The 26912-nt window shown below is 34.9% G+C and overlaps 1 protein-coding gene and 1 pseudogene across 8 annotated transcripts in view; one reads left to right on the top strand and one right to left on the bottom strand.

The window, feature by feature from the left end:
• The window catches only part of PAN3 (poly(A) specific ribonuclease subunit PAN3), a 140063-nt gene that overhangs the window by 18400 nt on the left and 94751 nt on the right, over positions 1 to 26912 (top strand). For 6 of the 8 annotated variants that reach the window (XM_016209439.2, XM_016209440.2, XM_016209441.2 and 3 more), the window contains 4 exons: positions 6955 to 7076; positions 7853 to 7919; positions 10243 to 10313; positions 24369 to 24530. In XM_016209439.2, the coding sequence (XP_016064925.2) occupies positions 6955 to 7076; positions 7853 to 7919; positions 10243 to 10313; positions 24369 to 24530 (422 nt within the window). The remainder of the gene's footprint in view (positions 1 to 6954; positions 7077 to 7852; positions 7920 to 10242; positions 10314 to 24368; positions 24531 to 26912) is intronic. The other 2 variants (XM_016209442.2, XM_016209443.2) reach the window with 1 other exon arrangement.
• Positions 1966 to 2846, bottom strand: LOC107534358 (small ribosomal subunit protein uS2 pseudogene; annotated as a pseudogene).

The following is a 26912-nucleotide window of genomic DNA, read 5'->3' as shown; positions in this document are numbered from 1 at the left end:
GAGCTTTTGAGAGAAGTTCAGTCCTCAGACCAGTATTTTTGAATTTTTTCTTTAGATTACTCCTGTGGGTTTTGTAAGAGATGTGTAAAATATTCCAAGCTACCTTTTTCTATATTATGTGAAAAAGGCTACATGGAAAATTTTCCTTAGTGCATTCTATACAAGAACATATTAGTGTTTCATCAGAAAGAGCAAGGTATCTTTTACAAATTAATTTATAAATGGATACAACTGATAACCACAAAAAGTAAGCATAGGCACCGAATCTCATCCAAGCATGCCAGTGTACTGAATTATTGTCACAACTGTGGAAAGTAGGTTATCATTTGTAATCTGAGACTTAGATTACATATACTCTCGAAGGTCAGTAGTTGGCAGCTGGCTGAAGTGGACCTCATAGGCAGTTGTATTTGCAAGTCTGTGCTCATCCCACAGATCCAATAGAGAAAAGGACGGGAGCTCTGCTGAATGCGTGGAGGAGCCCGTTTCTTGGGCCTCCATCCAGTGCATTGTCACCTAGGGTCTTGAGTCTCAAATTCCTCATCAGAAAAATGGAGGCAATAATACTGTTTGCATGGGGTGTTTTATAAAGTTTGGACATGAAAACCTGTTGTATTTCATCAACTTTTAAAAATTCCTACTTTGGAAAAGGGTTTAATTGTAAGTAAATGTTTATATAAATATGCTAATAGATTAGGGAATATCAAAAAGAATAAGAACTCATTCAAAATCTCAGTTTACTGATAATTTAGATGAGTATATAGTATGGAAACGTAAGAATTTAAAAGTTTAAATAGTTTAAAATAGCAATAAAAGATAGGTTAAAGGAAATTTTTATAGATAGTGTCTTAAGAGTAAGAGGTTTTAACAGCTTGGGATAATTGGGGAATACTTTTCAGAGATGGGAGAAGAGGAAATTAACATATATATAATTACCTGTGAGACGAGATGCTGGGCACTTTGAGTAGTTACTTCACTTGAGTCCCTACCACACCCTGTGAGTGAGATGCTATTACCTTCTTTTCAGATGAAAAAATGAAGCTTAAAGAATTGTTTGCTCAAGGTAATACAGCTAGTAAGCAGCAAAAATACGATTAGAACTCAATGTCTGACTCCAAGCATTTTTTCCTTTTCTATCATTTCTGGGTCTTGAACATAGAGCTGGGGGTGTATGTGTGTAGGAATTGATGGTACTCTATATTATAAAGTGTACACTTTCAAAATATATGATGAGTATGTAATTTTGACTAGAGGAGAGACTTCAATAATGTTATGATTATTATAAAGACCTTTTAATAGTAGGTGTATACTTTTATCATTTTATACTATAATCCTTAATCTTTTGGAAATAACCTGTGTAAGGTAGTCATTTTTTTCTCCACTGATTAAAAAATATAGCTTTATAGAAATATAAATTATGTACTATAAAATTCACCCATTGTAAGTATACAGTTCACTTTAGTAAATTTGTATTGTGCAACCATCAAGATTTTTGAAAGACTTTTTAAGACATTGTTTCAGCCTGGCCGGGTGTGTCTCAGCAGTTGAGCATTGACCTAGGATCTAGGAGACTGAGGTTCAATTCCTGGTCAGGGTACATGCCCAGGTTGTGGGCTCGATCCCCAGTGGGGGGCGTGCAGGAGGCAGCCAATCAATGATGACTCTCATCATTGATGTTTCTGTCTCTCTCCCCCTCTTCCTTCTTCTCTCTGAAATCAATAAAGATATGAAGTTTGTAGGGTTAGATGGCATGATTCTCATTTACAAGTGATGGAATAATCATTTTGTAAACATTTTGCCCGAAGACTTTGTGGCTAGTAAGTGGCAGAACTGAGACTCAGACCCAGCATTTTAAGGAAATATTAGAATGATAGATTGAGAACAGACTGCCAAGGGCTTTTTAAAAACAGGAACTTTCTTTTTCTTTAACCTTGTTTCCATTCTGAGAGTTTGTGGAAAAACAGTTTAAGACCATTCAGTAGTTATTCCTACCCATTCAGTGGCCTGAGCAGTGAGAGCTGCAGATCAGTCTTCATTGGTAGGCTGAGCACTCCAGGCTTCAGTAGGAAACTGCTGAATAGGCACAGAGGGCTCCTGCACACCTTCAGACCAGTCTGTGACCTCAGGCTGAGCAGCGGTGAACTCAGGCTGGCATACTTCATTCACCCTGAAATTCCTTTTTGGTCACAGCCCTTTCATCAGTAGCCTGCTCTTCCTTTTCAGTCTCTTCAGAATTTCTGTAGAAGTAGAGAACAGGCATGACCTCCCATCGGTGTTCATAGGAGATGGTGCCATGCATGTGCAGAACTTCCCAGGCCAGCATCCATCACATCAGACCCACTGAGTGAGCCCCGTGTTGTTGCCAGGTATGGCAATATCCACACAGCGCAGAGAGGAGGCTGTGTTACACAGAGCACTGGTAGGCAGGTTTAACATAAGATGCCTCTGTGAGAGGCTGGTGGTCAGCCCTTGGATCAGTAATCATCAGAAATCTTAGCTCCGTCAAGGCTACCTAGATCTGGATAGTGATGGTTCAAGGATTGAAGCCGCCAGCAAGAGTGGCTTCAGTAGCAGCAGCAAACTTCAGCACAGCTTGCTGGCCAGTATTCCTAGATGATAGGACACTGACATTATTAAGGGTCTTCAATGGCAACAATGGCACGAGCTTCCAGCAGAAGCTTCTCCTAGGTTCTCTTCAGATTTATGATGTAGATGCCATCACTTTTCCTTCTATAGATGTACTGTTCCATTTGGAAGTCAAGGTTGGTGCCACCTAAGTGGGTTCCTGTTGCAAGGAATTTGAGGACATCCTTTTTCATTAGCAGGACATCAAGGGCTCCGAACATTGTGAAAGTTTTCCTTTAAGTTACATGGGCACAGAGAACAACGTCCTATGCACCCTTCTCTGGGTAGCGTGAAAAGGATTTGAGGGCTTTTTAATGTCAGATCTAAGAAGTTAGGATTTCATCCCTTGGGATAAGCATCGCCAGCATCTTGTCTATGATGTCCTTGATGGCAGAGGAAAACCACTGGGCACTTTTTGTAAAGTGTGTTCTATGGAGCTCCAGTCCCTCAAGCGGTTTTAGGTAGAAAGGGTTCTCAAGTAAAATTGGGAAGTATTCTATTTCCTTTTTAGATTGTCACAGTCCACATTGTATACGCAGGCTCTGAGGAAGTAGTTCAGTAAAGAAGTGGCTTACTTTTGTTTTTTCAAGCATTTACCAAATTTACTTGATTTTAGATTTCCTTTGAGTAACATTAATCTATTGTGGTGTTTGGGAAATTGAAGTAATTTCATCCAGAGGATACAAGACTAACAATGAAGGAAAACATTTATTTAGTTAAGCTGTGGGGTGGACTTTTTTTTTTAATCGATTGTTACTATACACATTTATATGTTAATATTGCAGGGTAATTGCTGACAGATACAGAAATTCTAATTCTTTAGGAACTGTAAGACCCTTTGGTTTAAAGTTGGAGTGTCTCATGATCATTTAAGAACGGAAGGCTTGAAATTTCATCTTTTCATTTCTAATTCCCTCTCTTAAAAATTGAAAGCAGTTTAGTGCAATAGAGAAATTGCTTTTCTATCCCAGTTCTGTCACTTACAAGCTTTCTGACTTTGGGTAAGATATTTAATCTCTCTGAATCACAATTTGCTTAACTGCGAAATAAAAGGGATATCACCCTTTTCACAGTTGTTTGGACTAAGTGAGATTCATATCTATACAGTGATTGTTTAATCACTATTCCATAGAGATATAATAGTTATAATAATAGAGATTGTAACAGATCTTTCCTAGAAATAGTAAGCCTAATGTAAAGTGGTTTGCAAATTATTATTCCACAGGGAATGGTGTGCAGTGTACAGTTTACTTAGAGTGGATTGCAGAAATAAGGGGTAGAAGGAATGAAAAGTTCTGGATTCTCTAGTTTTGGTAATTAAGGTCTCTATGCTCATATCTTATGCTCATGCAGTTTAAACTTAAAAATACTCTACATGCCTTTTCTCTTTGAATATCCTATGATATCGGTAGGACATGTATCTGTTCTTTGTAACTTTTAAGAAAATTAATATCTTTGTGATCTATATAGAATGGAATAATATACCATACATTAGTGATTTGCCTAACTACTCATGAAATACCAATCCCCATCCCTTTCCTTCCAAAACTGTAACTTTCCAAAACAAGAAAACTAAAGTGTAAGTATATGTGTAGAACGTTTTTTTCCCCCCCTCTCAACTTTAGTGAGATATTATTGACATATAACAATGTAAGTTTAGGGTGTATAAGAAGATGACTTGACATTTGTTGCAAATTGATTATCACAATAAAGGTAGTTAACACCTCCACCCCCTTCATATAATTTCCATTTTTTGTGTGTGTGTGATAACTTTTAGGATCTACTCTCTTATACAGTATTGTTAATTATAGTCATCATGCTGTACATTAGATCTCCAGAACTTACTCTTCTTATATCTGGAAGTTTGTATTGTTTGACCAACTTCTCCCCATTTCTCCCACTCCCCAGCCCCTGGCAACCATTGTTTTGCTCCCTATTTCTTTGAGTTTGGCTTTTTTAGATTCCACATAAAAGGGAGAGCATACGGTATTTAACTTTTAATGTCTGACTTTTTTTCCTTAGTATAATGCCCCCAAGGTCCATCCACAAATTACAGGATTTCCTTTTTCTTTTAAGTGGCTGAGTAATATTCCATTGTATGTGCGCGCATGTGCACATGACATTTTCTTTCATCCATTCATCTCTCCGTAAAGGTTGTTTCCATGTCTTGACTATTACGAATAATGCTGCAGTGAACATGGAGGTGCAGATAAATCTTTTTGAGATAGTGATTTCATTTCCTTTGGAGATATATCCAGAATTAAGATTGCTGGATCACCCGGCAGGCATGGTTCAGTGGTTGAGCATCGACCTATTAACCAGGAGGTCACGGTTTGGTTCTGGGCTCAAGCCCCGTTGGGGGGCGTGCAGGAGGCAGCCGATCAGTGGCTTTCATTATTGATGTTTCTCTCTCTCTCCCTCTCCCTTCCTTTCTCTGAAATCAATAAACATATTTTTTTTAAAAGTTATGCTATATAAAAACAAAAGATTGCTGGATCATGTGGTAGTTTTATATTTAATTTTTTGAGGGACCTCCATACTGTTTTCCATAGTGGCTGCACCAATTTACATTCCCATGAGCAGTGCACAGGGGTTCCCTTTTTCTCACATCTTCACCAAAACTTGTTTTCTCTTGTTGTGTTTATTTATTTATTTATAATAACCATTCTAACAGGTGTAAAGTGATATATTGTGGTTTTGATTTGCATTCCCATGATGATTAGTGATGTTGAGCATCTTTTCATGTACCTTTTGCCATTTGGATGTCTTCTTTGGAAAAATGTCTATTCAAGTCCTTTGCCCATTTTTCAATCAGATTGGATTTTTTTTGGTCTTGAGTTGTACTGAGCTCTTATATATTTTGGATATTAACCCCTTATCAGATAGGTAGTTCAAAAATGTTTTATTGTCCTCTGAATCAGTTTAATATTCATTTATTTTACAAATATTTTGTTATGCATAGGTGTTTAATTTTAGTCTAATGGATCTTGTTTAAAATCTAGTAAGATAAGACATTGACTGTAGATATTTGAATTCTGCTATGTTCAGTAATAGATTTCTTCATATTTTATATAAACTAATACAATAAAAGAGAAAATTGGATATAAATTTTTAAAAAGTATTTGAAATAAACATGCTATATTAAAAAATAATTTGACTCTAGTATTGTACTCTATTTTTGAAAACTATTCTGTTTTAGAAAAAGGTAAAGAGTAGATGCCATAGGGATTTTGGTCTAATAAAGGAACTTCTCCCCTATGGATTTCTGTGTCATCGTGATCATCATTATAAAAATAACTACATTGTAGCCCTGGCTGGTGTGGCTTAGTTGGTTGAGCATCGTTCATGCCCTGAAAGGTTTCTGGTTTGATTCCTGTTTGGGGTACATGCTCAAGTTAGGAGTTTGGTCTGCTTTTGGGGTGCACACTGGAGGCAACTGATCAGTGTTTCTCTCTATATATCCCTTTCCCTTCCTCACTCTTTAATAAATCAATAAAGACATATTAAAAAATAACTACATTATAGAAAAGTTATAGGAGAAAAGTCTAACCTCTCTCATTCAGTCAACCAGATAACAGGTTAATATTTTGGTATATTTTATTCAGTTTTATATTCTGTGTGTGTATATATAAGTACACACAATTATCATACTATAAAAAATGTGCTCCCCTTTCACTTCACATTGTAAATAGTTATGATACCATTATTTAATATTTATTATCTTCATTCTCTACTTCTTAAAAATTTTTTATTGATTTTTTTTAGATACTATTAGATACTAGTAGAACAATATTTGTTCTACTAGTTAAAATCTTTCTGTATTATCCTACCCTAAAATACACAGACAGTCAGTCCTGAACTCTATTTCATTTCTACCTCTGCAAATTATTTTTATTGAACTATGATGAGTTTGCTGATCTTTTTCATAAGATTTTTATGAGAAACAGTCCTGAGAAACTTGCCTCTCTTTATCATATGAAGATTCCCAGGAGAAAATGTAGTGGTTTATGTTCTCTACTGGCCTCTTGCAAAGTTATAGAAAGCTGGAAATTCAAGTGTGTTTCGTTTCTTGATTTTGTGCTTGGTAGCTCTTAGGTGACTGATAAAATAAATTACTATCTCTGAAAAAAAGCCCAGTCAGCTTGAGCATTGTTTAACAGATGTTTAGAGCTGAGCCAGTTTTATTTGGTCTTGCCTTTTGTTATGAATAGGTGAATTAAAATAAGTGTGACAGAGATTGACACTTCAAAAGTTATTTAGGAACACAGAAACTACATCAATGTTTGTGCTTTTAAATAATCAAATACTTGAATTTTCTTTCTCTTTCAGTTCCTGGAATAGATGGAGGTGCTTTAACTGATACCAGTATCACAGATTCCTATTTCAGTACCAGCTTTATTGGAGTCAATGGATTTGGAAGTCCTGTAGAAACAAAGTATCCCTTGCTGCAGGTATCATTAATATGAGTTTATATAACACTAAACAGTGAAATTTATTCTGGGAGTAGAGAACATCTAGAGTCTACATTTATTCCTAAATTTGTTTATCAGGAGATGTGATTCTAGATGATGAGGTAGTAGGATATAATTAAGCCATCTCATCTCCTTGCAGTGTTGGGGTCAAGGTGAGTTTTCAAGAGTGGGGTTGGGACAACCATGGAGTATGTAGGATAGAAAGAGACTAGCTTTACTCCTCTGTGTGTTTTGTGGCTATGGAATGAAGGTCTTTCAGGATGGAGAGACATTGTAGAGGTTATGGAATGTGTTCTTATCCATGGAACATGTTTACAGAACAGCAAATAGACTAATTTTGTAGTATCTATAAGGTGCACAAAGGATAATATGCATTGGGAGAAGATATTAGCATTTCTTGACTTTTTACATAGTCACTTTACATCTTGGATGGATATGGGAATTTAAATTTTATGGACAAGGAAACTTAGTAGTTATATATGTCTTGCTTAGGCTGATAAATTAATAGAAGTGCAGTTCAAAATAGGTCTGCAGCTTTGGTTTTAAGTAGCTGACTAGTGAGTAAAATTTTCATTTGATGTGTTATACGGAGTATTTGGAAGTTTTTGCATAGATTATTGTAATCCAAGCAGCAGTGATTAGAGTATTAGTAATGTGAAAGATGGATAGGAGGGGAAGAAGCAAAGAGAGTCAGTTGTAATGGGTTAAATATTTTTAATTCTAATGATATTATGCATTTACATTTTCTTTTTCAGAGAATGACTAATAGTAGCAGCTCCCCAAGCCTTCTAAATGACAGTGCCAAGCCATATGCAGGCCATGGTAAGACTTGGCCCCTTTTCTTCTTTTATATGTATGTTTCTGACTCTAAAAACAATATGTTCATGGTAGAAATTTTGAAAATTATGGATAGGTATAAGGAAGAAAATAAAAAAATAATCTATTATTTTATATTCAGGAGCCATTAAGACATATTCCTCATATATACATAATACATAGCAATACTTAAGTATATACATAATAACACTTAATTTCAAGGTTAAATATATTTTTAATGGGTGTTAATCATAAATTGAATTCTATTGTTTATTTTCATAATTTTCTGACCTGTTTTTGTTTCTGTTCTTTTTAGAGAAAACAGTTATATTCTAATATTTGATTATGTGTATGAGTCTGTGTTTATATTTTGAGTTCTTTTTCTTTTTTAAATTTTATTTGTATTTATTTATTTATTTCAGAGAGAGGAAGGAAGAGGGAGAGAGAGGTAGAAACAGCAATGATGACAGAGAGTCATTGATCAGCTGCCTCCTGCACATCCCCCACTGGGTATTGAGCCCGCAACCTGTGCATGTGCCCTGACCGGGAATCGAACCTCGATCTCCTGGATCCTAGGTCGATGCTCAACTGCTGAGCCATGCCAGCTGGGCTTGAGTTATTTCTTTTGGAAACATTCTTAGATATGGAATTACTGTTTCAGAAAGTATGGGCATTTTTAAGGCTTTTGATATAGAAGTTCCAGATAACTTTCTGTATCCTTTTTAAAAAATAAATGTTCAGGGATTTTTTTTGTGTGTGTTTATCCTCACCAGAGGATATTCTTTTCCATTGCTTTTTAAAGAGAGTGGAAAGGAGTGGTGGAGGGTGACAGGGAGGGAGGGGAGAAGAGAGAGAAACATTGACATGAGATCAATTGTTTGCCTCCTGCACACTCCCTGACTGGGGCTGGGGATCAGCCTGTAACCCAGGTACATGCCGTTAACCGGAAATTAAACCTGAGACCCTTCAGTGTGAGGGCCTACGCTCGAACCATGGAGCCACACCGGCCTGGGCAAAGGATGATTTTTTTAAAAAACATGTAACACTTAAGTATTAAAACTCTGCGTCAGTAAAATATTAATTATTGATAATCGTGACAAGAATTTGCATGTCGGTTTTTCTGTGATAGACATTTTGTGTTTGTGTTTCAGATCTCTATCACTATTTGGAAATTTGAGTCTTTGTTTCTTTTGCTGTAGAAAACTATAGCAACATTTAAATACTGAATAAAATTATTCGAAACAAATTTGTAGCATTATATTATTTTTTAGCATTCTCAATGAGTTTATATGCCGACTTTTAAACTGTATTAAAGGTAGCATAAAGGATGAATAATAATAACTTATTTTTAAGTGCCTTGAACTGTGTAAGTTACATAAAAATATCTATGTGTTGCTATTTTATTAGCTGCTTTCTCTTTGCATTATTAGTTATATTAAATGTTAATTCTAATGAAGGACTACACTAGGAAAATTCAGGCATAAGAAGCCAGAGATATTAAGTAGCAATCTATATGTACTGCATTATTAAGAGATTTAGGGTTTCTTTAAATGAGAGTATTTATTATATATTTTTAGGATTTCACAGATAATGAGAAATATAAGATTAATATAAAGCTCAGAAATGAAGATAAAATATTTTAATGTATATTATGCACACCTTTTCAGAAACTTTTTTGATTTGTTCAGTGAAAAACAATTCAGACTTATACTTTTATTTGTAACTTCTCGCCATAGAGTGATAGAACTCTGAATCTATAAAATCTTTGGATTTCATGATTGTGTTTTAAAACTTAATCTGTCTTTTTTAGTAAGGATATCAAATATCTGGTAATAAAAATAGGGAATATTTTGTAGAGTAGATGGTTTTAGGGCCTTGCCTAAGTGTTAAAACCAAGACTGATCATTTAGAGTATGTCTCACCCACCTTTTTACTTTTCTCATGATTTGGTCTCTAAATGAACATTTACTACAGGCAGACTTCCTTCATAAACACATTCCTAATAACATGGTTAATAGTGTCATCCTTTTTTTTTTTTTTTTTTTTTGTCTATTTGATTTTTCTTTTAGTTTTAAGCAAACAGAAGCATCCTAATCAGTATAGCTTCTTGAATAAATGTGTACTGAGTATTTTCTGAAGTATTCTCCAATTTGTGTTTCATCCACTCACAATGTTTGAACATCCACCATACGTGATGCATTGAGTTTAACTCTTAGTGTAATATGTGATTTTCATTACTTTTATAAGCATTTCTGAGTTAAACATTTATTACTAGGTTTGTGGGTTACTGGTGTTGTCTGTGTGGAAACTTATATAACTTACCTTCCAGATCCTCTCACTTCACCTGCTTCATCCTTGTTTAATGACTTTGGTGCCCTCAACATCTCTCAGAGAAGAAAGGTAGGTGAAAATGAAACTTACATGAAGCTAAATGGAATGTAGAGGTGATACTGGTCATTACCTATATCATGCAATATTTTCATAAGTGGGGAGAGGGCTTTTTATGGACTAGTGTTTTTCTTTCTTTTTGTTTACCTTTTTCCTTGTTATATATCTCCTGTATGTAGAATTTTATTCATCTGTGTGCATGGGATGAAACATTTTATGTAAAGGCTTGAAATCCTCCTTATTTTTGCTTATTTTTGGTATGTTGGAAGATACATTAGTATTCTGTTTTTAAGATAACGTCTTATTTAATGTTGTAGTTGCTATTGATGTGACTCATTTTAGGTATATTGATCATGTTTTAACTTTATTTTCTGACTGCTTTAGCTAACTTTCAAAGATTTCTCCCCTAATTTAAACTCCTTGTTACAAGGCAAACTTAAAATCTCTAACTTCGTAATTGGCCCAATTGTTTAAAAACAGTTTAAACATGTACATGTTTATTTTTTTCCTGTACATGTTTGTTTTATTGAATTTATTGGGGTGTCATTGGTTAATAAAATTAAAATCTCTTCATATTAGAAACTTAATTTAGTTTTATTTGGAATTGAGGTTGACAGACTTTGCATAGATTTTTGAGGTATGTCATAGGGACTGATTCTATGACAAGTTGAAATGAAACTTTATTATAGTTTGAATGCCTTTGAGTCTCATTGAGAATCATTATGTTAACATTAATAATCTAGAGTTTTTTATTTTGTTTTTGTTTGTTTTTTGTTTTGGTAGGATCAATAGCAGTGAAAGGTACTGAGGCTGTAAATCTTGGTGGAAATTACTATAAAGTTATAACTGTTTCATTTTCCTAGGTAATTAAAGACCCAAAAGAAAAGAATATTAATTTTAGGAAACTGACATAAGCTTAAGATGCTTTTAGGAAGTATCTGATCAGAGGGTAGTATAAAGTGAATTCAAGAAGACTAGATATTTACAAGGCAAGAAATGTATGGGGTCAGGTATGAATTAAATCAGTAGCTCATGTACTTAGTATTATCTCCATTTTGAAACAGATGAGAACAAGGAGGTAATTAATTACAAAATGCTTTTAAGCATCTAGAATTGATAGACTGTAATGTATGGTTTTGATTTTATAGTCCTTGTAGGCTTTCACCAAGAACACATTTACTCTTGCATATGGTATAAGTGGAATAGAGTTGGATATAAGCAGGCTCATTGACAGTAGTAAGAAGTGACAGTAGACAAAGCCAGTTAATATGGGAGGAAACAGTAAAATGCTGAAAAGCAGAAACGACCTAGAAATCAAATTATCTGGACCTATTTAGTATAGGGGAAAATAGAAAGCCCTTAAGTGGTCTTCCGGGTTGCTCTAATGGCCTTTTCACATCCTTGAATTAATAATTGGTTAACTGTGATAAGTAGCATTTCTGATATATGAATAGAAAGTTAAAGTAGAATGGCAAATAAATACAAGTATTCCTAATGTGAGGGTTTGGTGCATCAAATCTTATAGTTGAAATATGTGACTTAGAGGTACTGATATTATTTTTGAGAGAATGGTAAAAACCCCTGGAGACTCGAAAAAGGAAGATTAGTGCCCATCCTTTTAAAATTTACTTTAGTAAAGGAAAATAATCAAAGAAAATGTTACTGCAAATGTTACCTCAGTATTTGGAGAGATATTAGAATATATCCTAGTGGAAGTACATTAATATAGCTGTGATTTTTGGATCTCTGGCTTTGTGACCTTGGGCCAGCTTTCTAGATTGTAATCTTCACATCTGCGAAGTGATGAGCATGGCCTGAATAATTGTTTCCTTTCATCTCTTAAAATTCAATGTCTGTCTAAACTGAAAGGACCTATGTGTCAGTCCCTACTTAGAAATTTAGGGTTCACAGAGTATATCTTGGAAGGACCATATTTTCTTGCCATTTACTTTAAAAAAAAAATCCTCAACAGAGGTGTTTTTTCCATTGCCTTTTAGAGTGAGTGGGAGGGAGAGAAACATTGATGTGCAAGAGACACATCAATTTGTTGCCTCCTGCATGCACCCTGACCAGGGCCGAGGATCGAGCCTGCCACTGAGGTACGTGCCCTTGGCTGGAATCGAACCTAGGACCCTTCAGTCCATGGGCTGACGCTCTAACCACTAAGCAAAACCGGATAGGTTGAGAACTGAAATGATAGGAACTGACATGACTTGAGAATGAATCACAAATGTGATCTAGTCAGCAGTAAAATTTTTGGTAAGAAATCTTTTGGGAACAAAGAATCTTTATAAGCAAAGTTAGTTGTTGAAATACAAATATTTTTTAAAAAATTTTTTATTTATTGATTGGAGAGAGAGGGAGAGAGAGAGAAATCAGTTTTTTGTTCCACTTATTTATGCACTCATTGGTTGATTCTTGTATGTTCCTTAACGGGGATCGAACCCACACAATATCAGGATGATACTCTAACCAACTGAGCTACTCAGCCAGTGCCTACAAATATTCTTAAATGAAGCGATTCAGTATGACAGCTTGCTAACCGTTCTTGCTAAGCTGTGAGTTTTTATGCAGGGCAACCCCAGATGATTGCGACAAATCCTAGGCAAAGTTTCAAAATTAATGCCTGACATTCTTGGCTTCTCTTTTTATGTCTTTCTTCGCCCTTCTCTGCCCTCTTTTTCAGCCACCTAGTAATTATCTTATTCTGATTCTCCTCTCTGCCCATTTAAGCAAAAAAGGCCCTGGTGCCTGTCATTTACTTTCTTTTAGTTACTTTGGTTTAGTTGTGCTTTAGGATGCTATTTCCATCAATATGCAGCTTTACCTAAGCATTTGCACTTGATTTCTAATATTAACAGATTTTTACTTTTGTAAATTTTTAAGGTTTTCATAACAAGCTAAATTCTTTGGGATTAGAGGACAAACATTTCTGAAGTATCATGTTTGTTTCTTCTCTTCTTGATTTTAAAGCTTTGTTAGGATAAGGGAAAGGGAGTCAAAAGGAGCTGGTTTATCTCATGGTGTCTTATTTGTGAAGAGATTTAGGTGGTGGAGGCCTAGTTTTTGATTATTCTGCTTGAGAGGAAAGTTCACTATTGGCAGGACTTTCTCTCCTTCCTTTTCTGTTTGATCTCAGTTTTTTTACTTCCTTACCATTGTTCTCTATTTTAGGAGCACCCCTCCCTCTTTCTACCATCTCTATTACAAAATATTTACATCTCTATTTCCTGATGATATATGTTGTATGTTTTCTGATTAATTTGACATTTAAAATTGTAGCATTTCTGTACTAATGTCTCAAAAGATGATTTTACATTATTTCTACTCTAGGGAACAAAATATGGAATAACAAAGAAACTGTAGAGTATTTATGGTAGAGTTCTTTTATGGAGAAAGTGAAAGTAATAGGCAATCTGGAATGTAAATTCTTCCTTAATCCTTCTGATGGTTAGTCCCATTTTGAAACATCTAGCCAAGTATATTTTTTCAAATATTATTTTACTTAGTATTTAGATATCCGGGTCAGCCATATCAGTATATTTTACCCATGAGTATTGTGAAGTAATGTTTCTATGAAAAATTATGTTCAGAATTCTAAATTAACACACCCAGAGATATTCTCCTTTTACTGGAACCAACTCCACTTCTATTCACCTGCATTTGCCAAGCTGTGGGAATGTGTATTATCCCAGCTTAGCCATATGTAGGGGAGGTTTTAGATTTGGAGACACATATGGGCCCCTTATGGAAATTGATAGAGTTTGGAGTCCCAAGTTCCCATAGGCAGGGTTCCTGCTTTATAGCTTGTTCAAAGCCTCTTGGTGAGTTTTGATTTCTCTCAAAGAGCAAGCAGTAAGAATAGTAATAACCCAGTAGTATTGAATAATGGTTAAGGTTTTAGGTTTTGGAGTTGGATGCCAGGCAACCTGAATTGCCCTATTTCTTCACTGAGTGTGTGCCTTTAAGCTGAGTTAAACCTTTCTGTTCCTTTATTTGCAGAATGAGAGTAATAATACTTAGTACCTTATATGGAGAGTTATTATGATGACATTTCCTGTCACAGAAATGCCTAATAAATGGTAGCTGTTACTGGTAGTAATATGTGGTGTTAGCCAAACCTTTCTAGCCTTGTTGAGAATATTTAACTATTATTAAATGAAAATATCTGTTGCTATTCATTTGGGATGAGGTGGTATAAGAATTGGGCACGGGAAAAGCAGTTCTCCTATAGCTGCTTTGAGGTTGTCCATCTTTTCTTTGAGGTGTTTAGGCCCCTGCTCCCACACTATTAAGTTTTTGCTGCTTCCCTGAGTAGCTGTTAGCTTCTCAAACATGTCCTTCAAATTTGGTGAAATCTACCTCAGGTTTTCTGACGATGTAATGGCAGACAGAAACTTGATTTTATTTGTATTGTCAGTGATTTTCTGTGTCTGTTCCAGGTAATATGGTGACCTTAATTATTTTATAAATGAAATGTATATTTTATTATATTATTAATCATCCCAACAATTCTTAGAGAAATATTTTTTCCATTTTACACATTTGGAAATGGAAGTTTTGAGAGATCAAGTAATTTACCTAGAATAATATAGATATTTATTTACATTTTGGAGAAAAGAAATCTCTGTAGGGCAATATGAGAAGGGTAAGATGACTGAATCTTCTATAAGATGAAAAATGTAGAGGTATTGGAGATTCTGGTAATATGCAGAGGAGGAGATAAAACATTGACTTTATTTATGCTTGCTTCTTTTTCCATTTATGTGGTTATCTTAGTGTAAATTTCTATAAACACAATTTCTAGGGCAAGAATACATAATTGAGCTTCTGATAATTGCCAGGTAACCTTTCAGAAATGCTGTACACATTTATATTCATACTCATAGGTTCTGGTTTTTCTATAGCTTTGAAAACAGATGTAAAAATTTTCATATCTTCATCATTTTATAGGCAAAAATCCCTTACTGTTTAAATTGTTTACTGGTGCTGTTGAACTTCTCTTTTTTTTTTTTTATGTTTTATGTTAGTGTTTCTTCCATGTCCTTTGCTCATTTTCTGTTGGGCTATCCTTTTTTAATTCATTGTAAGCTTTCTGTATATTAGATTTAAGACACTTCTGTCAGATGCTTCAGTCTCTCCCTTCATTTTGTTTTTTGTTTTGAATTTCACAAGTAATTTATGCTGTCAGTCTTGAATGTCATACTTATTCTATCTTTTATCAAGTACATTAAAAAAGAGCAAAACATTAAGCTCCTTTTTGTTAAAATAACATTGTACTTCCCTGTCTGATAAGTTTGTGATTTTAAATTGAAAGGACTGTCATTGTTTTAATATAAATGAATTCACTATCGTTTTACTTGTTAATGATCTATAGTAATCAATTTCCCTTAAATGTGACATTCTTACTACTGTTTACCTCCCCTCAATCTATTCTTAGAATGCTGTGCAAGTAACATTAGATTGAAACTTGTTTAAAAATATGATAGTTCCTATAGAAAAGGACTCAACTTTGAGTTAATTTTATTTTCCTGCTAAATAAAGAGTACTTACTCCATGTTGAACTTCTAGGATTATGTTGAGATAAAGATGTGCTTTTGGAAAGAGCAGATTAAATTTTGTTATAACAAATTAGGAGCTCAACCACGTACTTTCTGTACTTTATATTAATTGGTACTTTGTATGACCTCTTTTGTTGAGTCAAGAAAAAGGGTTTTCCAAATTTATAATTGAAAAGGAATTTTGTTCTGTTGATTTTAAAAAAGATAATGAGAGATTTTTGTTTTGGAGGGTTTTTTTTTAGGTATGTGGCGGTTTGGTGTTTGACACTTTACCATATTTAAATGCCTGAACTGAAACAGCATGCCTTTTATATATAATATGCAATATTTTTAGCTATTATAGTCATTATCTAATTTTAGCTTTGGGGATTTTGAGTTAGTTCTTACCGAACTAGCATTATTATCAGGTTGGCTTTTTTACAAAGTGTAGTAGGTGATATGAAGAATTTGGCATTCCTGGTGGTTCTTCCCTATTTTCCTAGGAAGTAGGAGTCAGGAATGAATTTACATAGATGAGATTAGAATTCTCATCCACAAACATGCTAGCTTGAGTTTTAAGCTAAACTTAACCAGAACTATGTAATTTTCCCCAACTCTTATTTAATTCCAAGATTTATTTTCCTTACATTTTGAAAATGGGGAGGGAGAGCTGCTTAAGTTTATTTCTTTGAATGAAATCTCTGTAGCTGTTGTTTCTCAGTGATCCCGTCCATGCCAATTAGATTCAAAGAGAGATTGATTAATTTAGGAATATGTTTTAGGTCATTTTAGGACTAGCTAGAATAATGTTAAGATTGTAACAGGTTAAGGATTATTGTAGAATGTGGAATAGATTTCTTTGAATTGGAGACAGAATTCCATAGTTAAGAGTACAAGCTCTGGAGCTCAATCTTACGTTAGTTGTGAAATTATAGACAAGTTATTTTAACCTCGTCTAAGCTTCATTTTTCATGTCTGTAAAGTTGGTATTATTGAAAGGTTAAGGGTTAGTGGTGGTGCGTGGGCAGGCTAAATAACCATCTCAGATGGTGAATAAGGAAAAATTAAATTTATTCAAAGGGGATGGTGATATCCAAAGGAAAGGGCTACACAGCACTGAGCCAAAGGGTATTGGGCCCATGACAGCAGCAAAAATATACTTGGGATAGTGAAACAAGAAAAAGCATAGAAGAAGCAACAGGAGAACCTACGCTGGGCAGCTTTGTCTCACTCAGAAGTCAGAGAGAGAGAGAAGGAGACTTTGGAGACAGGGTCAGGGAGTTAGCTTAAGATGTGCTGCCACTTGCCCATTGTTCCCTGGTTGCAAGTGTCTTGGGGTCCCCTTGTAGGGATGGAGATGGCGCTGGCATATGCTCCCCTACTGGGGAGCGTGCACTGTGTCCTTTGTCCTGAGTATATTTATCTCTTTCTTGCAGGTGGGAATCCTAGGGGAGGTCTTGGGAGCATCTCAATAGAATATTCATCAGATTTCCAGGTGTGCTCTTTCAGGTTCGTGGTCTCCACTGATTGGTTGGTGCCAGGGCAGGGGGTCATTAGTCAGTGTAAGTGCCACCTGTCTGGTTTCACTGCTTATCTGGGCCTGGAGCTGAAATACAACTGAGGCCTAGATGTTATCTTTAGGGAGGACCGCTCAGAGAGCCTAAACTGAATGACTGGTGATGTGCTGGGGGAGGATAGATTACCCTTGGGACAAGGTTCTTGTTTTCCCAGTTTTGTCCCTTGCTAGGCATCTGGGGCTTCCTGCTGTGGCAAGTTTCTGTACCCTAGATTCTGTACCTAGCCCATCTAGCAGTTATAATAGTGCCTATCGCACAGAATTATGAGTATTAAATACATTAATGGGTATAAAATGCTTGGCGTAGTGCCTTGTGCTTGTCAAATGGTAGTTGTTACACTCTTTTATTGCTTATGATTCTGCAATTTAAAAACAGGTTTATCTGTTTCTGAATGTGTGTAAGATTAATTTTGATTAACCACTACTTATTTTAATAAGTTCATTTATAGTAAAGTTAATGATTTTTGAAGATACTCAATTTCATTTCAAGATTAAATTTAAGCAAGGATATACATATAAAGAAATCAGAGGGGAACCTTTCCCTAATTAGGCATTTTAGCTTGATGGTTGGTTTTGATAAAGGACTGAAACTCATATAAAAACTTTTATGATTATTACAGTTGATAGTTTATTGCGGAAATAACTTTCATGACTTAAAGACTTTTACTCACTTTCACTTAAAATATTTTAATAACTTTGGCATGGTATTTTAGTTGTCCACATCTCTTATTCTGGTTCCATTCTAAAGCAGAATAAAAGAATTTGCAGTTTGGTGTTTCAGTTCTTTAGAAATTCTATGTGGTGTTGCTTATTTAGGAAGAGTATTCTAACTGATCTAATTTTTGGTGACATAAAACTCCATTGTTACATTGAAATTTTAAGAACAAAAGTCATGACTGTTTTGTAGGCTATCTTAAGTTTATGTAGATAATATTGAAGGACTTCTCCCCCAGGATCTGGCTCATAGTAGAGCTTAAAAATATGTTTGCGTGATTATGTATATCCTGTTCTGCTACATTTGATATTTATATCAGTTTTTACTTAGGAGAATCCTCTCTTTTCATTCTGTCATCCTGTATGTGATTTGTATATTAACTCCACAAATTAAAAGATCTTTTTCATTTCCAGATGCTTACCTATCCATGAGTCTTTAACAGTAACAGTCTGTTTTTCTGTCGACCTACTTTTTGTAGACCCACTCATCCACCCATCCCATCCTATTATTGTCTTTATTTAAACTTAGTATATTTTCATGAAAGGGCCCACAATTAATGATAATGAATGACAAGACAAAATACAACATAATCTTTGAGGCTGACTTGTTTTTTTATTTTTAAGTCTTTTACCCATAGAAAAATTGATAGAGCTTAACCTGTAGTGATTTATAGGTCTGGATTTACTATTCTAAATTAGTTAGGTGTAGGAGCCTTTAAAATCCAGGTGTATTAACACACCTAGTTAAAAATTTTGGTAGAGGTAGTTCCTGTGATGATGATTATATGGAAATTAATTTATTTGATAAAAATTCAAATGGTTTTAATCTTTTGGGGGTCTGTTTTTTTCCAGTGAGTTTACATTGACCACTGATGGTTAATGGAATTACAGTCTTATATTTACTTTTCATCATTACAAATATGATAAAATATCAGGATATTCATTTAATTGAGGGAAGACCATTGTGAGCCAGAAGAGGTTGTAAAAGAAATTCAGGTTTATTTTCAAATAAATATATAGTAAATTATAGGTTAGAGGTTCCTATTAGTGGACTCTCAGAAATGGCAGGAAGTAGGTTGATGAGTTGTTACTGCAAAAGTTAATGAGTTAATATACTCATTAAGCATTATCTGAAAGGAGGTAGTATTTCATATATGAGTACTACTGTTTTCCAAATATGTGAGGATGTTCTGATTAATAAAATGCAAATCATTTTAAAGTGTTATTCATAGCACCTTTAAGTCATCATTCATTGTTTCAGAGTACAAATAGTGAAAGCACAGTTACTATGTTTTTAATGTTTAAACGGGGTTTTGGAAATTCAGGGCATTGGAAACTTTTTGTTGTAGGATAACATTTGATTTCTCTCGTTTATTACTAATGATTAGATCATATGTAGTAACATATGATTGGTGATGTGAAGCATTGTAGAGATGAGGCTGTTTTGCAGTATTACCAAAAGGATTGTGCACTGAAAATTGGTCTATTACTTGGTAGCTTTAACTACATTTTCTTCTTTTTTTTTTAACCCTCACCCTAGGATATTTTTTCCATTGCTTTCTAGAGAGAGTGGAAGAGAGGGAGGGAAAGAGAGAGAAACGAGAGAGAGAGAGAGAGAGATATCTATGTGAGAGAGACACATTGATTGATTGCCTCCTGCATGCACTCCGATCAGGGTATAGGGATCGAGCCTGCAACTGAGGTATGTGTCCTTGGCCAGAGTCAAACCCGGGACCCTCCAGTCCACAGGTCGATGCTCTAACCACTGAGCAAAACTGGCTAGGGCTTACTACATTTTCTATACAAGCAGCGATATTTATAAACTTTTTCTTTTGCTGGACTGAAGTTTTAGGGGAAGAGAATAGAGTTTATCATTGTTTTTCTGGGAAAGGCAAAAAAACCTTATGCTGAAATGTTGAGTGAATGAATAAATAAACAATGTGTGTGTGGAATTAAAACAGTTTTAAAAATTAGCTTTTACTGTTCTTTGACATAATCCAGAGACTTATGTCATTTTTTAAGAAATGAGAGACTTCCCTTAGTCTTAAAACATTGGAATGGGCTTTTATGGATTAGGGCAAAGATTTTTGAAGAGCCAGGGCTTTGGGGGATATGAGTATGCAAGCTATAAGGAGTTTGGCTGTTGAACTATTGAACCCCTGTTCCTTTTTATTTTGGGGGGTACCTCCAATTTCTATTTGCACCACTAGTTGTTTCTTACCCAGGTCTTTTCTTTGACATTCTCTAGAACTTTACTTTTCAAAGTGTGGTCACTATACCAGCAGCACTACCAGTCTCAGGAGTTTTTTTGGAAGTGCAGAATCTTGGACTTCCCTATTGGCCTACTGAATTAGAACCATTATTTTAACAAGATCCGTAGACAATTCATATGTTCATTACAGTTTGAGAAGTGCTAATCTAGAATACATAAACTTTTTCTTGCCCTTGACAACTTTTGTTCAAACCCTAAGTTTTTTTAAAAATACCCAGTAAAAAGGGCAACACTGTTTTCAACTATTTTATTATGCTGTTTATTTAGAGTTGTGGAGAATGATAAAAATCACTTTTGTAGTGAATCTTGAGATTTGTATATATTAGAGAGAGGGGGGTGAGGAGAGACCCACTTACAGGCTGTGCTGGATATTTTGCCACAGGAACAAAAAGATTGGGAATTTTGATATACACTATTGACTCACTAGGAGGTGGAACAAAAAAGCTGGTTATTTACCAATAGGACACGACATTTTAAAATGCTTCCACTCCACAATAACCAGCAGGCTGCACTGGCAAGGCCATGAGGACGGGAGGATCAACAAGAGAACTTGTTTGTTTTTTGACTGTCAAATTCTTAAGATTGGTCTAGGAAGGGATTGCTGACAGTCTGGAGGAGGGGTTTGGATTTTATAGAACTCAGAAAACTTTAGGGGTAAACAAACATTTCCCATAAAATTTTACTTGCCCCTTTTATGTTTTCATCTTCCAATTGACTTCTCCATTTTCTCTCAGTCCCCAAGAGTTGTTTTTAACCTAGCAGATCTCTCTCCAGCCAGGCCTTAGCTCTCTATTCCCTTTTCGACTTCCTGGGTTCATATCCTTTACCAAGACCACTGGTTCTCAAATGGGGACAGTTTTTTGAAAAAACACACACAAAAACCCCCGCTTTTATTTACTTTAGAAAGAGAGGGAGAGGGAGAGAGAGAAATATTGATGTGAGAAATAAAGATCGATTGGTTGCCTCCTGCATGCATTCCTTCCAGGGAATCAGACCTGCAACCTGGACATGTGCCCTGACTGGGAATGGAACTAGAGACCTTTCAGTGCATGAGAAGATGCTCAACCAGCTGAGCCACACTGGCCAGGACTCAAATGGTGGCAGTTTTGATCCCCATCTTCAGGGGGACATTGAAGATATTTTTGGATGTCAAAACGGGCTGTGGTACTTCTGGCATAATGGGTAGCTGCCAGGGATGCTGCTAGATGTCTTCCAATGCACAGGACAGCCCTTAACCAAAGAGTTACCTGAAGTCTATTGCTGAGGTTGAGAAACTTGCACTTGGATTACTGCCAAAGTACAGTAATTTTTCTACCTGCTTCCAGTTTAATTATCATTCAGTTTTCAAGAGTTCCTTGGTGTCCATGGAATGAAGTGCAAGCTCCTTGCTATAGGATATAAAACAATTCATGTTTGTTTGTTTTTATTGCTTTCAAGCCTCATGTTTTGCTCTTAAGGTTGTCCCTCTATTAGTAGTAGACTCAATACTTGTAGTTTTCCGTTTACACCACAGGGCCTGTATGCCTCTACTACACATTTTTCCTAGCTTATAATACAGCTCTGTCTGTCTTTCTGTCTAGGCACATTTAGTACTCCTTCAGAACTGCTCAGGCATTCACTTTATCTTTGAAGCCTTTGTTTCTGACCTGTTGGTACCTTGATTATATATGCATTTATTATATCACAGTGAATATGTTCTGTTTGCATGACTTTGTTACCTACTAGGTTATATCCTCTTTTTGAGGGAAAGGTGAGTGCTTTATTTTATTCATCATTGTGTTCCAAGTACTTAGAACAGTTCCTGATACGAAGCAGGCTCTTAAATGTTTAGTTGAAAACACATTTTTTTCTCCAAGGGATAATAATAGTTTAAATAATTTGGAAATTAGTTTACAAGTGAGATTTTACTACAATTTGCTTTCTGTGCAGTGAGACTTCTGTGTTTAATCTTTTTGCCTCACCATCATACTTTCTATTGCTGTCCTCTTTTTTCAGATGTCATTTTGTCTTCTGTTGCTTATAATGATATTTTAAATGCTCTTGATACCTTCGGTCATATCACTCAGTATCACATTGGATTAGACTTTAATCGCTGGCTATTGAAGCACCTTAAATCTATAATGATACATGCTTGGAGATCTGTTTTTATCTAAAAGGAAAAAATCTTAGGCTAATTACAGGTTTTGGGGGTGTTGAGAAAGAGGGGAAGGAGTGATGAATCCCCCTGGAAAAATAAAAAACATAAAGAGAGCTTTTAGGGAGGGAGAATGACACATTGGATTAACCATTTTTCTAAGGTGCTATGCCCTACTATAAGAAAATACATTGCACTAATTGTAATTTTGGGGTTAAAAGCAAGTCTGAATTTGTGAAGGATCTTAACAGAAGAATATTTAAAGCAGTTAATTTTCTTGCTTTCAAATATTTGACTAGAATTTAGGTGTCCTTGTATAAGTCCTATCTGTTAAATAAATATTCTTTTTGATACGTTGAACTTTTCTGATAGGATAATCTTTAGTCCAGACATTTTCAAAAATATAAATTTTAAATTAGTGAAGGCTTAATTAAGGTTATATTATTTTTGCTGTATGTCAAATCTTTATAGTTGTGAGCTATGTTACTAGAAATAACTTGTGTTAAAATTTTCATTTGTAATATTGCATAGAGGTGGAAATATTGTACCCTCGTGAAACTTTATCTACCCCTGTAAATATTGGGTATGTAGGTAGTTTGGTTGCCTTTCTTATGCAAGTTTAATCTTTTTTCCCCTCCTTAAACCAAAGATAACATGATGGGAGGGCCTTTTGTGGTGTGGAGAATCTAAATTGAATAGAATTATTTCCATAGGCATAATTTACAAGGTCCTTTTGAAACTTAAAAATCAAGTGTTTTCTTTAAATGGGTTGTTTTTATACTGAAAAAAATATTTTTATACATTTGCCTGGTTATGACACCTTTTATGAAGAAAGTTAATTATTTGCTTCAGCAGTCTTATGACAGAGCAATGAGTAAACATAGATTTTTAAAAATTTCAGGTCTAAATTAGATACCTCCCCAAGAATATGTCATTATTCATTCCTTAAAGGGAAAAAAATATATTTACAAATTCTCTCTAAGATTCAATTTAGGGCAAATTTGCTATAATTAAGAGAAGGAAGATGGTGGAAACTATCATTAACTTTCACATAATCAAAACCCCCTGCCAACCACTAAGATTGTTTACTAACTTTATTATATATAATGTTAACCAGTGAATTCATGCCTTTATTGGACATTTTATTTAGTATCAATCTGTTCAAATTACTGAGATTGATAAGACCAGTGATATTTGTCTATTTTTATTTAAAGTCTGAAATTATTTCTTTTCATTGAGTACCTTAAGTTGAATGCCTACTTCAGTCAGAATGACTTGTACTCTGGCCTAATGTGCACAGAATTTAAAAATACAAAACAAAACAAAACCCTGTTCTTTAGGATTTAGCTTCTTTTAAATGGGGTAGTTCTCAGTAAGAAATAAGGCAATAAGATGGGGAGCAGAAAAAGGCATAGTTTGGAGGAATTTTTTACCTGTATTTTGGTACCCTCGAAGCCATTTCTTCATATTGCAATGAGAATAGGTAAGTGCCAGTGGAAAAATTTTTGCAAAGCATTTACTTTGCTGATAAATTAATCTCTATTCATTAAGATCTTATCAACTCAGATTACAATGTATTTCTCTCAGAACATCTGTTGCTTTATATAATACTGCTGTTCAGCCTGTTAGGACTGTGGGTTATTTTGGAGGTGTGTATTGGGGGTGGGGGTGGGAAATGCTGGGAGGTGATAAGAAAATAAGAGGGAGGTTCTTAGAAATTTTACTTGTTTTCTATTCCACCATTCCTGGTATCTTCTCTGTTAGTTATGCTAGTTTAGATTAGTGTGGGGGATGTTAGGAGTGGCCTGGTTTCTTTCCTTCTTTTTCCTAGCCAAGGAAGTATCGCCTGGGGATGCTGGAGGAGAGGCTAGTTCCGATGGGATCAAAGGCTCGAAAAGCAAAGAACCCTATTGGCTGCCTTGCTGACAGGTGTAAATCAGGAGTACCCATCAATATGGTTTGGTGGAACAGAGTCACAGAAAACAATTTACAGGTAAAAATAATTTTACTAGACATTTTTTGAAAGTGAATATCTTGGCTGCTTTCTGTATCTGTGGGGTGGTGGGTATGAGATTGGGTGACTTAGATGATAGATATGCTTAGGTGATATTTTTTAATGAAAGTGAAGCTAGTGGCCCATTAACCAACTATATGATTTTGTTTGGTGGCTTTTGAGCTTTCTTTGCTTGTATATTTTCCTATTATTAAATTTCATTTCTTCCTTTTGGATCTTGTTAACAGTTAAGTTTAATTATTATTTATTGATTTTAGAGAGAGGAAGGGGGGAGAGAGAAACATTGACCATTTGCCTCCCACACTTGTCCCGCCTGGGGATTGAACCAGCAACCTGGTTTGATCCTGACTGAGAGTTGAACCCACTACCTTTTGGTGTATGGGACGACACTCCAATCATCTGAGCCACACTGGCCAGGGCAAGTTTAATTTTCAGTACACAAAGTTATTCAAGGTACTATATTGAAAAATCACATTAGAAAATTTATTATAGAAAATCTTAATTTATTTGGAATTTGAACAACACGAAGCTTCATATGTTGTTTTTTTGTACATTTTTACTAGGAAATAAAAATTGTATGTGAACAAACTTGTTAAGTGTTTGCTCTAAAACCACCTTCAGTAGTATGTCATAGTAGAGTTAAATTTAGCAGGAAGTAGAATACCTTTTCTCTCTGAGTAAATTAGTATTTTTAATATATTGCTAGCCAAAAGCCTATAATTCCACATACACCAAAAAGATAAAACAAAGTTAACAACTTGGTTTTATTTCTGTCACCAAACTTGTATTATGAAGGGATTTCGCAATATTTTGGTCTGTTTAATATTAATACCTTAGCAGTACCCATGTTGCCGCGGACACAGAAATAAAGAAGTTATTCTAAATATTGCAAAATGTGGTATTTGCCCAACTGAAGTTTTGATAGTAAATATAAAGACAAACTGGTATGTGGGGGGGGGGGGTCCACATAATCATATACTTAGTTTTAAGTGTAAAGTTTTAGATATGTCAATTCTGAACAGCAATAGAGTTCACTGAATTTTTGTCTGAGATCAGAAGGAGAGAGATTTGATGTGGATTGTTAGAGTTATTTTTCAATTTTAAAAAGAAAGTCTGAAAATAAATTGGACCTGAAGTATGTAAGAATAAATGTGATTGGAACTGGAGCTGCTTGTAGGTTGTGGAGTGAAACGCTGATAAATACAGAGGTATAACCATTCAACCTCTTACAACTGCCCCTGTCCCCCTTATCCCAATGGCAGTTTTCAGATACCTCTTTTTAGCACAGCTTGAAAAATTTCTAGGTTAGTATAAGAATATAGTGCTAGAATCATGCTTTATTTTTAATTAAAACACCTAGTAATAGATTTGCTTTCAGTGTGAGAAAGATTGAATTGGCGTTATCGGAATCTAATACTTCAAATACTATTATGCTTCAGATAGTTCTTTTCCTTTAAGGACATAAGGAATGCCTTATTAGCTTTTTCTAATATTGGAGGGTCAACAATACCTCACACAATGAATCTGATATTAAAGTATTGAAAATACCCATCTGGTTTGGTCTTTATTACTGTCTTTGTGGAGTCCTAAATTGGGTACCAGGTGGTGTTTATGCAGAGCAAAGATTATGTCACTACATAATTTTTTACTATGGGGATTTTTATCTTTGTGTTGTACGAGAAAAATAATTTATATGAACCAATTCTATACCATTTTCTAAAACTAATATTTTTTGTTTTGTTTGTTTACTTTTCAGTATTGTATGACTTTCACATAAATTTTAAAAAGATTGTATAGCCAGGTACATTAATCTTTCCTCCTTCATTTGTTTCCTTTCCTTTAAAACTTAGGTCTCCTCAATCCTAAAGTCAGAGAGATATTTGTCTATATTTTATTTTAGTAATTATAGCTACATTTATTAAATGGTTACTTTGTGCTAGGCACTGTGCTAGGTTCTTTACATATATTGTGTCTTTTGGTCCTCCAGATAGCTTATGGGACAAAAGTTATTGTTAAATGAAGTATTTTCAGAGAAGCTAAGTAACGTTAAGGCTAAGCAGTAGTTAGTAGAAGAGCAGAAATTTGAACCCATGTTTATCAGACTTGAAAATTCTACGTTTCTATGTGATATAGCTCTAGTTGTATTAGAACTTTAATTGTTTTAATTCTCTAACTCATTAACCAAGCGTTTTCTGAGGATGCATACGTAGTTTTCTAGATATGGACTCTGACTTATGCATAACTGCGGTATTTGTAAGGTCAGCTTTTTTTCCTTCTGAGGCATCTTTTTCTCAGTGACCTTTAACTGTCTTTCTTTCTGGAACTTTAAACGTTTCTTTACATTGATTTCTTAATCTTGTT

This window comes from Miniopterus natalensis, chromosome 2 (assembly GCF_054644295.1).
Source record: "Miniopterus natalensis isolate mMinNat1 chromosome 2, mMinNat1.hap1, whole genome shotgun sequence".
Classification (NCBI taxonomy): domain Eukaryota; kingdom Metazoa; phylum Chordata; class Mammalia; order Chiroptera; family Miniopteridae; genus Miniopterus; species Miniopterus natalensis.
Note: the sequence above shows the minus strand (reverse complement) of the source record. Positions and strands in the feature narration are given on the sequence as shown.